At 45.0% G+C, this 12,280-nt stretch overlaps 1 protein-coding gene across 4 annotated transcripts in view; it reads right to left on the reverse strand.

The window, feature by feature from the left end:
- Positions 1-12,280, reverse strand: part of NUDT5 (nudix hydrolase 5) — a 53,645-nt gene that overhangs the window by 9,381 nt on the left and 31,984 nt on the right. For all 4 annotated transcript variants that reach the window (XM_077264590.1, XM_077264589.1, XM_077264586.1 and 1 more), the window contains one exon: positions 9,428-9,529. In XM_077264590.1, coding sequence (XP_077120705.1) covers positions 9,428-9,529 — 102 coding nt within the window. The remainder of the gene's footprint in view (positions 1-9,427; positions 9,530-12,280) is intronic.

Genomic DNA, 12,280 nt, shown 5'->3' on the forward strand with positions numbered 1-12,280 from the left:
GGGGGACACAGGACCATGGGGGTTATGCTGCTGCCACTAGGAGGACATTAAGTGAATATAGAAAGATTAACTCCTCCTCTGCAGTATACACCCCTTCACTGGCCAGTATTCATCCAGTTCGGTAGTAAAGCAGTAGGAGTATTAAACGAAAGACAATAAAACTATGTCAAAACCAAAGAACTAACAACAAGCCAAAGGGCTAACAGGGTGGGTGCGGTTTCCCCCAATGATTTGAGAAAAGGATTTTACGGCGAGTACACAAAAAGCCCTATTTCTCCTACGCCTCATTGGGGGACACAGGACCATGGGAAGTCCTAAAGCAGTCCCTGTGTGGGGAGCAACGCTGCTAATACCCCATATACCACTGGCTTACAGCTAAGGTACCGCCGACTGCAGAATGCACCTGCCAAGGGCAGCGTCTGCAGAGGATAGAGAATGAATGTGGTAGTGTTTTGTAAAAGTATGCAAGCTGGACCAGGTCGCAGCTTTGCAGACCCGTTGTGCTGACGCCTGGTGCCGAATGGCCCAAGAGGCGCCCACCGACCAAGTAGAATGGGCCTTAATCCCTGCTGGGATAGGAACACCCCTGACACGATAGGATTCCTGAATAGCCAATCGAATCCATTTGGCTAGAGTAGCCTTGGAAGCGGGAGAGCCCTTCCTTTGTCCCTCTGGAAGTACGAATAGGACATCCGACTTGCGAAAGGGAGCCGTCAGTGAAGATGTACCGTCGAAGGGCCCCAACCACATCAAGAGTGTGCAGAGCTTTCTCAACGCGATGGACTGGTGCCGGACAGAATGAAGGCAGGATAATCTCATTGAGGTGGAAGGAGGAAACGACTAGGTAGAAAAGAAGAAGTCCTCAAGACTGCCTTATCTGGGTGAAAGATCAGAAACGGGGGTCGGCAGGAAAGAGCCTCCAACTCAGAGACACGCTTGATTGACGTAATAGCCACTAGAAAAGCTACCTTCCAGGAAAGGAAGGTCAGAGATACGTCCTGCAGTGGTTCGAAGGGGGCCTCCTGAAGAGCTCCAAGCACCAAATTAAGATCCCATGTATCCAAAGGCATTTTGTAGGGAGGCGCCACATGGGAAACTCCCTGAATGAACGTCTTAACTGGTAATCTGGTGGCAATTTTTCGTTGGAACAGGACTGACAATGCTGACACCTGTCTTTTGAGAGCCAAGTGCGAGACCCAACTCTAGGCCTGATTGGAGAAATTCCAATATGGAAGGAATGGAGAATACCAGAGGAGATGGTCCATGGGCGTTGCACCATGCGAAAAAGATTCGCCAGGTACGGTGGTAAATGCGCATGGACACGGGTTTCCCAGCCTTGATCATGGTGGAGGATACTTTGAGGGAGAATCCAGCTTGGCCAAGAATCCAGGATTCAACGGCCAAGCTGTCAAAGACAGGGCCCCGAAGTTCTGGTGGTAAATCGGGCCCTGTGAGAGAAGATCCATGCGATCTGGAAGCCGCCAGGGGACGTCAGTGACCAGCTGAACCACTTCCGCGTACCATGCCCGGCGCGGCAGTCCGGCACCACTAGGATCACTGGTACCCCCTCCGCCCTGATCTTCTTGATGACCCTCGGAAGCAGGGGAAGAGGAGGAAAAAATGTACGGGAGGCGGAATTCATGCCACGGCAGGACCAGGGCATCTGCCCCGATGGCACGTGGGTCGAAGGATCGGGCAATGAACTGTGGGACCTTGTTGTTTAGCCTGGAAGCCATGAGGTCCACGTCCGGGGTCCCCCAGCGATGACAAATCTGCTGGAAACTTCCGGGTGGAGGGACCACTCGCCCGAGAAAAAGAGTTAGAGACTGGTTAGAAAATTCTATTTTGTATCCGGAGGACACCAGTTCTCTGACCCACTCGTCATGGACGACCGAGAGCCAGGCTTGAAGGAACGAAAGTATGCGGCCGCCTACTTTGTCGATGTCCTCCGGATGTTGTGACGAGTCATTGAGTGAAGGATCTAAGGGATCTGGTTCCCTTAGATCCAGATGACCTCGGTCTGGGTTTCCAGTTACGGTTAGGTCTGTATGAGACCTGGGAGCCTGTCTCGGTGCAAAACTCGTCCTGATCCGGGAGAGGAGGATGTAGATGACCAATTGGGATTGTTGCGAAAAGGCTGGAATCGAGGTTGTTGCCGATACCGAAATGACCGGGTAGGCTTTTGTTGAGGGAGAAATTTACTTTTCCCTCCGGTAGAGTCAGATTATTTGGTCCAATTTTTCTCCAAATAAGCGACCGGCTTGGTAGGGCAGAGATGTCAATGATTTTTTGGAAGCAGAATCTGCTCGCCAATCTCTGAGCCATAGGGCTCTTCTGATGGAGATTGCATTTGCGGCTGCCTGTGCAGCGCAATTCGCCGCGTCTATTGAGGCGTTAACTATGAAGTCCCCGGCTTGGGCTATCTGGTTAGCCAGGTTGATCGCCTCTGAAAGGAGATTACTGTCATGGATGGTATCGTGACAGGGAAGCGGCCCACTCAGGGGGACTAGGCTCTGCAGGGTCAGTGGCAGCGTTGGCAGGCGGTTGCACAGAGGCCGGGTCACAATCCGCACATAATGGAGTATTGTGAGCTCAGGGCAGGGCAGTATTGCAAGTGGCACAGGAAGTGAAAAACACTGTGTGCTTTTTGTTAACTCTTTTGGCCTCTTTAGGTTGAGACATAGTGTGTCTTTAGAGATAAGGGCAGGGTATGCGCTATAGTGCAGGGAAGGGGTTAAGCTCTCCTGGTGCAGCTTACCCATGGTCCTGTGGCTGTGTCCCCGGGGAAAAATAGGATGGCTGTATGGCGGTCCCGTAGCTTTGGGAGCTGTCAGTCAGCATGATGTTCTCGCAGAAGATGAGAAGCAATATGGCCCCCGAGATTTGTAGGACGCCTCTCGTCCCAGACGAGGAGTGCTGAGATAGGGGGCACAGTTATTTGCACCGCAGCCTAGTCTGGCTGAAACGCTGGGGACTAAAATTCTGGCGCCGGCGGCCGCGATAGGACGCTGCTGACTGCCGCTGTCACCCGGCCGACGGTGCCTCTCCCCAAGGACCAGGACGGCACCTTTCAACGCAGGGAAGTGCGAGGAAGGTACATACTCACAGTGCAGTAGGCCTCCTCACTGTGAGGGTGCGCACTCAATCCATGCTCCCTGATTGGGGGATGGAGAGGACCCTTCATCCATCTTTGCCTCTGTCCCCCAATGGGGGTTTTCGTCGGTCGTGGGGCTGCAATGACACCATCAGCTGTGGCCCTTTGTTCAGCTGTCAGGCCCCAGAGAGGAACATGAGAACCAGGACTCTCTGTGCTCGCCGTCTTGCTACAAAATGTTTTGCACTCAGGAAGGTAAGGGTCCCAGTATTTCTGAAACTGATGGTGCCCGTTTCGTATCAGGTCATCATTTTCCAGGAAAGGTTCCCCAAACAGCAAAGATCACAAAAAAGGTGCATCATATGCTCCAAGAAGGAAATACAAAAAGACACAATTTACCATTTTGAAACCTTCCATGAAAAACCTGGCCTTTGCATTAAGGATAGCTTCAAAGAGTACCACACATACACAAAATAGTAAAATTTGTTTTTACCACTATTGACAACACTTTTAGAATCTGATTTACTTTACACAACTTACACATACCACCACATTATAAATTCATACACCAGTAAAACCAAAAGCATTATAATCATTGCTATAACTACAGTGGGGGAAATAATTATCCCTTGCTGATTTTGTAAGTTTGCCCACTGACAAAGACATGAACAGTCTAATTTTAAGGGTAGGTTAATTTTAATATTGAGAGATAGAATATCAAAAATAAAATCCAGAAAATCACATAAGTATTTGATCCCCCAACAACCATTAAGAGTTCTGGCTCCCAGTTAGGCCGGCCTCACACTCAGCGTATAAAAATACGGTCCGTATTTTACGGCCGTAATACGCCACAAAATTCTCAAAATGGTGATCCGTATGTCATCCGTAGGCAGGGTGTGTCAGCGTATTTTGCGCATGGCATCCTCCGTATGTAATCCGTATGGCATCCGTACTGCGATATTTTCTCGCAGGCTTGCAAAACTGACATCTAATGGATTTATGTGCTCTGCTCAAATGTTCGTTAAAACATACATACCTCTATCTCTATATCTCTCTCTCTCTCTCTCTCTCTCTATCTATATCTCTCTCTCTCTCTCTCTATCTCTATATATATCTCTCTCTCTCTCTCTCTATATATATCTCTATATCATTGAGATATATATATATATATATATATATATATATATATATATATATATATATATATATATATATATATATATATATATATATATATATATATATATATATATATATATACCGTATTTTCCAGCGTATAGGACGACTTTTTAACCCCTAAAAATTGTCCCAAAAGTCAGGGGTCGTCTTATACGCCGGGTACGGCGTGTGCAGGGAGCGATCCTGGATGTTCCCAGGGTCTGAAGGAGAGGAAACTCCTTCAGGCCCTGGGATCCATATTCATGTAAAAAATAAAGAATAAAAATAAAAAATATGTATATACTCACCCCTCCGAGAAGCCTGGCTGTCACCGCTGCAAGCGTCTGCCTCTGTTCCTAAGAATTGCAGAGCGTGAAGGACCTTCGATGACATCACGGTCAGGTGACCGGTCACATGAGTGGTCACATGAGTGGTCACGGACCAATCACAAGACCGTGACGTCATCGAAGGTCCTTCACGCTCTGCAATTCTTAGGAACGGAGGCAGACGCTTGCAGCGGTGACAGCCAGGCTTCTCGGAGGGGTGAGTATATCCATACTTTTTATTTTTATTCTTTATTTTTTACATGAATATGGATCCCAGGGCCTGAAGGAGAGTCTCCTCGCCTTTATTTTAGCAGCTACAGCGCCAAAATTTTGCACATACACACTACTAACATTAGTATTGTGGAATATGCAAAAAAAAAAAAAGGGGATATGAGATGTGTTTACTTGAATTACCGGCTTTTCTCTCCAAGACTGGTGCGTATTTCTTGCAGGTCACACTGCTGGTCCGTGTGTAATCCGTATTTTTCTCGTCCCCATAGACTTTCATTGGCGATTTTTTTGCGCAATACGGTGACAAACGCAGCATGCAGCTATTTTGTACGGCCGTACAAGACCGTATAATAAAGATCAGTAAAATACGGCTGATAGGAGCTGGGACTGTTGTGAATTCTGCTCTTGGGCTCCCTCCGGTGGTTGTTGGTGGTAGTGCAGTTGTCTTGGGGTTGTAATCCAGGGCAGGTTTCTGCTGATTGCAGCTTTACTAGGTATTTAGGTTTGCAGGATCCATGAGTCCTGGCCAGTTGTCCATTGTACTTGGAGGGATTTCATCTCTCTCTGGTTCCTCATGCCCTGCTGCCAATTCAGCTAAAGATAAGTGTCTGTTTTTTGTCTTTGTGCACACATGCAGTGTGCTTTGCAATTCAGTGCAATTCATTGTGTTTTTGTCCAGCTTAGACTTTGTTTGGATTTTTCAGTCATGCTGGATTCTCAGGAGATGCAGATATACTTTCTATGTCTTTAGTTAGATGTAGAATTTTTGTATTATCTGCTGTGGATATTTTTAGGATTTTAATACTGACCGCTTAGTATTCTGTCCTATCCTTTTTTATTTGGCTAGAAGTGCCTCTTTTGCTAAATCCTGTTTTTCTGCCTGCGTGTGTCTTTCCTCTTATACTCACAGTCAATATTTGTGGGGGGCTGCCTATCCTTTGGGGTTCTGCTCTGAGGCAAGATAGAATTCCCATTTCCATCTATAGGGGTATTTAGTCCTCCGGCTGTGTCGAGGTGTCTAGGACGTGTTAGGTACACCCCACGGCTACTTCTAGTTGCGGTGTTAGTTTAGGGTTTGCGGTCAGTACAGGTACCACCTACTCCTGAGAAAGTCTCTCATGCGGCTCCAAGGTCACCAGATCATAACATGGGACATAGGGAATCATTGGGCCGTGTGTTATGCGTATTTTACGGACGTAGTTTATGCGCTCATACGTCCGTAAAACTCGCTAGTGTGAGGCTGGCCTTAGACGCTCCTAATCAACTCGTTACCTGCAGTAAAGACAGCTGTCTTACATAGTCACCTTTCTAAAAGACTCCTGACCACAAACTCAATCATTCAGACTAAACTCTACAACATGGGCAAAACTAAAGAGCTTTATAAGGTTGTCAGGGACAAGATCATAGACCTGCAAAAGCTGGAATGGGCTACAAAACCATAAGTAAGACTCTGGGTGAGAAGGAGACAACTGTCAACAAGGGTTAGCCACCAAGTATTGAAGGGAACCTGTCACCCCCAAAATCGAAGATGAGCTAAGCCCACCAGCATCAGGGGCTTATCTACGGCATTCTGGAATGCTGTAGATAAGCCCCCGATGTATCCTGAAAGAGGAGATAAAGAGGTTAGATTATACTCACCCAGGGGCGGTCCCGGTCCGATGGGCGTCGCGGTCCGGGGCCTCCCATCTTCTTACGATGACATCCTCTTGTATTCACGCTGCGGCTCTGGCACAGGCGTACTTTTTTCTACCCTGTTGAGGGCAAAGCAAAGTACTGCAGTGCGCAGGCGCCGGGCCTCTCAGACCTTTCCCGGTGCCGGACCAATTTCTCCTGAGTACGCAAATACCCCGTATGTGGGGAAAGCCACTGTTTGGGAGCATGGCAGGGCTCAGAAGGGAGGGAGCACCATTTGACTTTTTAAACGCAAAATTGTCTGGAATCAATGGTGGCGCCATGTCGCATTTGGAGAGCACCTGATGTACCTAAACAGTGGAACCTCCCCAAATTCTAACTCCAACTCTACTCCCAACACCACCCTAAACCCAACCCTAGCCCCAAACCTAACGGAAAAATGGAAATAAATACATTTTTTATTTTTACCTAAGGGGGTGATAAATGTTGATTTGATTTACTATTTCCTTTTTTTTTTTTGATCATTGATAGGGTCTAACATCCGAAAAAGAAAAAAAAAAGAAAAAAATTATATTTCAAAACTGTGCTCGTGTAAAGTTGGCATGTGGGAAATGTTATTAATGAGCTGCTTTGATGACATCTCTCTGGTTTAATCCCTTTACCCCCAAGGGTGGTTTGGAGGTTAATGACCGGGCCAATTTTTACAATTCTGACCAAATTCCCTTTATGAGGTTATAACTCTGGAACGCTTCAACGGATCCTGATGATTCTGACACTGTTTTCTCGTGACATATTGTACTTCATGACAGTGGTAAAATTTCTTTGATAATACCTGCGTTTGTGAAAAAAACGGAAGTTTGGCGAAAATTTTGCAATTTTCCAACTTTGAATGCCCTTAAATCACATAGATATGTCTCAAAATACTTAAGTAACATTTCCCACATGTCTACTTTGCATCAGCACAATTTTGGAACCAATTTTTTTTTTTTTTGTTAGGGAGTTATAAAGGTTAGAAGTTGACCAGCAATTTTTTTTTTTTTTTTTAAGGGACTACATCTCATTTGAAGTCATTGAGGGGTCTATATGATAAAAAAATACCCAAGTGTGACACCATTCTAAAGACTGCACCCCTCAAGGTGCTCAAAACCGCATTCAAGAAGATTATTAACCCTTCAGGTGTTTCACAGGAATTTTTGGAATGTTTAAAAAAAATAAAAATGAACATTTAATTTTTTTTTTTTTCACAAAAAAAAAAATTACTTCAGCTCCAATTTGTTTTATTTTACCAAGGGTAACAGGAGAACATGGACCCCAAAAGTTGTTGTACAATTTGTCCTGAGTACGCCGATACCCCATTTGTTGGGGTAAACCCCTGTTTGGGGAGAGTGCGGAAGGGAAGGAGCGCGGTTTTACTTTTTCAATGCAGAATTGGCTGGAATTGAGATCGGTCGCCATGTCACATTTGGAGAGCCCCTGATGTGCCTAAACAGTGGAAACCCCCAATTCTAACTGAAACCCTAATCCAAACACACCCCTAACCCTAATCCCAACCGTAAATGTAATCCAAACCCTAACTTTAGCCCGAAACCGAACCCTAGCCGGAAAATGGAAATAAGTACATTTTTTAAATTTTATTATTTTTCCCCCTAACTAAGGGGGTGATGAAGGGGGGGTTTGATTTACTTTTATAGCGGGTTTTTTTAGCGGATTTTAATGATTGGCAGCAGTCACACACACTAAAGGACGCTTTTATTGCAAAAAAACAGCTATTCGTGAATTTCTTTTTTTGAAGGGGGGGGGGGGGGTGTTTATACCGTCCCGCGCTTTGGTAAAATTGATAAAGCAGTTTTATTCTTCGGGTCAGTACGATTACAGTGATACCTCATTTGTATCATTTTTTTTATGTTTTGGCGCTTTTATACGATAAAAGCTATTTTATATAAAAAATTATTATTTTGCATCGCTTTATTCTGAGGACTATAACTTATTTTTTCGCTGATGACACTGTATGGCGGCTCGTTTTTTGCAGGAGAAGATGACATTTTCAGCGGTACCATGGATATTTATATCCTTTTTTTTTATCGCGTGTTATTCCACTTTTTGTTCGGTGGTATGATAATAAAGCGTTGTTTTTTGCCTCTTTTTTGTGACGTGTTCACTGAAGGGGTTATCTAGTGGGACAGTTTTATAGGTCGGGCCTTTACAGACGCGGCGATACTAAATATGTGTACTTTTATTGTTTTTTTCTTCTTCTTTATTTAGGATTTTATTTATTTTTTTTTTTTACACATACATATTTTTTTTTACATTGCCCAAGGGGGGGGGGGGGGGGGGGACATCACACTATAGTGTCAGATCGCTGATCTGACACTTTGCACAGCACTGTGTCAGATCAGCGATCTGACAGGCAGTGCTCCTGGCTTACCAGCGCCTGCTCTGAGCAGGCGGCGGTAAGCCACCTCTCTGCAGCACCCAGAAGGCCCCCAGCGGCCATTTTGGATCCGGAGCCTGCAGGGAGAAGGAGGTAGGAGACCCTCGGAGCAACGCGATCACATCGCGTTGCTCCGAGGGTCTCAGGGAAGCACGCAGGGAGCCGCCTCCCTGCGCGATGCTTCCCTATGCCGCCGGAACGCTGTGATCATGTTTAATCGCAGTGTTCCGGGGGCGGTCCGTGACCGTTTCTGGCACATAGTGCCGGATGTCAGCTGTGATAGTCAGCTGACACCCAGCTGCACTCCCCCCGTGAGCGCGACCGATCGCATATGACGTACTATCCCGTCGGTGGTCATACGGGCCCACCCCACCTCGACAGGATGGTACGTCTAATGTCAGTAAGGGGTTAAGGGCATACAAATGAATAGTTTGAAAATTGCTACATTTTTTTTGTCAAATTTCCAATATTTTCAGCCTGGTAGGAGAAGTTTTTTGCTCCACAGTAAAAAAATAAATTATAGTCTGAGAAACTCTTTAAAGATTATTTACTTACCAAGTTTGGGTTTAGGTTTGATATTCACAGAATCATCCCCATTAATGTGGACCGTTACAACATAGGTCGTGCAGTTTGATAGTCCTGGATCTAAACAAGACACTAAAGAATAAAAGAATGAACAAATGTTTGCACAAATACTAAAAAAGGTATGGAAATTATACAGTATATATACATTATTTGCTACTTATTATTTGATCATACACAGTGTCCGTTTGAAGGTAGTGGACAATTGCTATCGCATTCTTACCCCTAAAGACACCAATCGCGTGAGAATAGTGTCCTGCGTCGTATATATTGTGTCATATGGTGTTTGCCTATGTAATGTGTAGCAATGTATAATGTGATCACGTATGATAAGTAATGTTGGTAGTGTACAGTATAGGATAGCATAGGGTTAGACATAGGCTAGGACACAAAATAGGTAGGATAAGGCTACTTCCACACTAGCGTCGTACGACGAATTGCGTCTTTGCGACGTACCGACGCTAGCAGTGAATGCGCCGCACAACGGGGGCAGCGGATGCTGTTTTTCAATGCATCCGCTGCCCCATTGTGAGGTGCGGGGAGGCGGAGTTCCGGCCGCGCATGCGCGGTCGGAAAAGACGGTCTCGACGCACCAAAAAACGTTACATGCAACTTTTTTGGTGGCGACGGACCGACAACACGACGCAACCGTCGCACGACGGTTGCGATGTGTGGCAATGCGTCGCTAATGCAAGTCAATGGAGAAAAAAAGCATCCTGCAAGCACTTTTGCAGGATGCGTTTTTTCTACAAAACGACGCATAGCGACGTGCAGTGCACGACGCTAGTGTGAAAGTAGCCTAAGAGTGACTGTAGTTAGGTAGCGACATTAGAGTAAGGGTAGTGTTAATGTTCAGGACCACCCCATAGTGCGAGGGGCTTAATGTTAGGGCAATTGACTGCTTCCTTTAGTTAGTCAGAAAAGGACAAGTTTGAGTTCAAGTAGGAAGTGTCTGTGAGCAGTGCTGCCATTGGGGGTGAACTACAACAAAGGAGACTAAGGGACAAAGAATTAGCGCAACATCGAAGTGACTGAAGAGTCATAGTGACCTTCCACCCTGAAGGGGTCCTTGGATAGGACAATGTGTCATGAGAAATCCTGAGCTTGCTAAACGCCAAAGGTAACTGACCTAAACAGGACTGAGTTTGTGGGACTAGTGGTGATCCCGAGAGGAAGATCCAAGGCGCCAGTAGAAGAAATAGGACACTGAGCCACTGAGCAGGCAGAGAGACTTGCTGATCAGGACTGTGACAACAAGCTAGACCGTGAAGAAGTAGGAGGAAACGGTGTGCTTCACCGGCCCTGGAGCAGATTACAGAGGAAGGAAACTGTGCATGAAAATGCTTCACACTGAAGGAAACGTCCATACGACTTTGTACCCACTATTTCTTGTATATAACCCTTACCAAGTTACCGTTCAGTAAAGACTGTTTTAGAGCAAACCTCATCGGTTACAGACGGCCTGCACGGGCACAAGACCTTCACAGTACCAACACCAAGCTAAGACCCACTGTTTCATGTAGCGCAACAGAGGTCACAGAAGAGGAGTGCCTCGCGGCTACACGTTTACCACCACATTCTGTCCATAAGGAGCCATTGCAAGGAATTAAACTGGCTAAAATCATGAGTTCACTAGAGTAAGGGGCACCAAATTTTTATATCAATATTCCATTCACATCACTTTTACATATACCTACTAAGATGGGTAGGTGAGCAGCAGAAATCTGTACAGAGATGCAAACGTCGCTAGCATAACCTTTTAATCTTTGCCCTAGACGTTAGTATTTCAGCTCTGATGTAACCAGTTTTCTGAGGAACATTGCAGTAAGTTTACTGACCCCTCTTAAAAGGTGTAAAAAAAAAAAAAGTTGCAACATTTTTTCTACAAATGCCAGTTTAACCAAATTATGCAACTTTTGGAGACTGGAAAACTAGTGTAATATGAAGAAAAATATACCCCAATGTTACTGCACCCTAGATTTTGCATATGTTTCATTATACCCCATGTTACACTGAATGATCTCACTAGGAGAAAATATAGTGAAAACTGTTCTAGCTAAATCTAGTGCTTGCTGTAAGATAAAAAAAAAGGATCTACAATTATCTATATTCTACTACGGAAAATAAGTAATCCTTGTATTAAGTAACAAATGCAAGAAAAATAATACTGTACAAAATTGGAATCTCCCCATGAAGCCATCAGGTATATGGGTACTAATGTACTATATTTTTGTTCAGCAGTTACTTTAGCCATTATATTCCATTTCTTTCCTGAGAATTAAATATTCTAATGGGATATGGAATACTATAGACAATTGGGTCTCGGCAAATAGTGAATGGCTGAATCCTCTTGATTCGGGGCATATGTGTAATGCCATTATTAAAATTAAACCAAACTAATCATTAATAGAAATCTGTCAGCAGGAGTTCACCCTCACAGTGATTTATACATGCATATAGCTCTTTCAAAGATAATCCCAGGAAAAACCTTTACACGGCCAGACCATTCCAGTTTCTTAGAAATCAGCGTTTGAATGGATATGTAAATGAAGCTGAAGAACTATTTGCAGATCTGAAACCTGTCACTCCAGCTCTATTCCCTACTCGGCGCCAGCCCCTCCTGCTTGTCGGATAGTCTCTATGCTCTGGGATTACAGGCAAAAGAATCCATCAGTCAAGGAAAAGTCAGTGCTGGGTGGATAACAGAGCTGGAGTGACGGAGGCTTCAAGATCTACAGTCTCATTTGCATATCACACAGATTTCTCATGAATGGGCCCTGAAAAGGTGTATTGCTGAATTTGTCTTTGAAAGAGCTACATGTGCAT

This window comes from Ranitomeya variabilis, chromosome 5 (genome assembly GCF_051348905.1).
Source record: "Ranitomeya variabilis isolate aRanVar5 chromosome 5, aRanVar5.hap1, whole genome shotgun sequence".
Taxonomy (NCBI): domain Eukaryota; kingdom Metazoa; phylum Chordata; class Amphibia; order Anura; family Dendrobatidae; genus Ranitomeya; species Ranitomeya variabilis.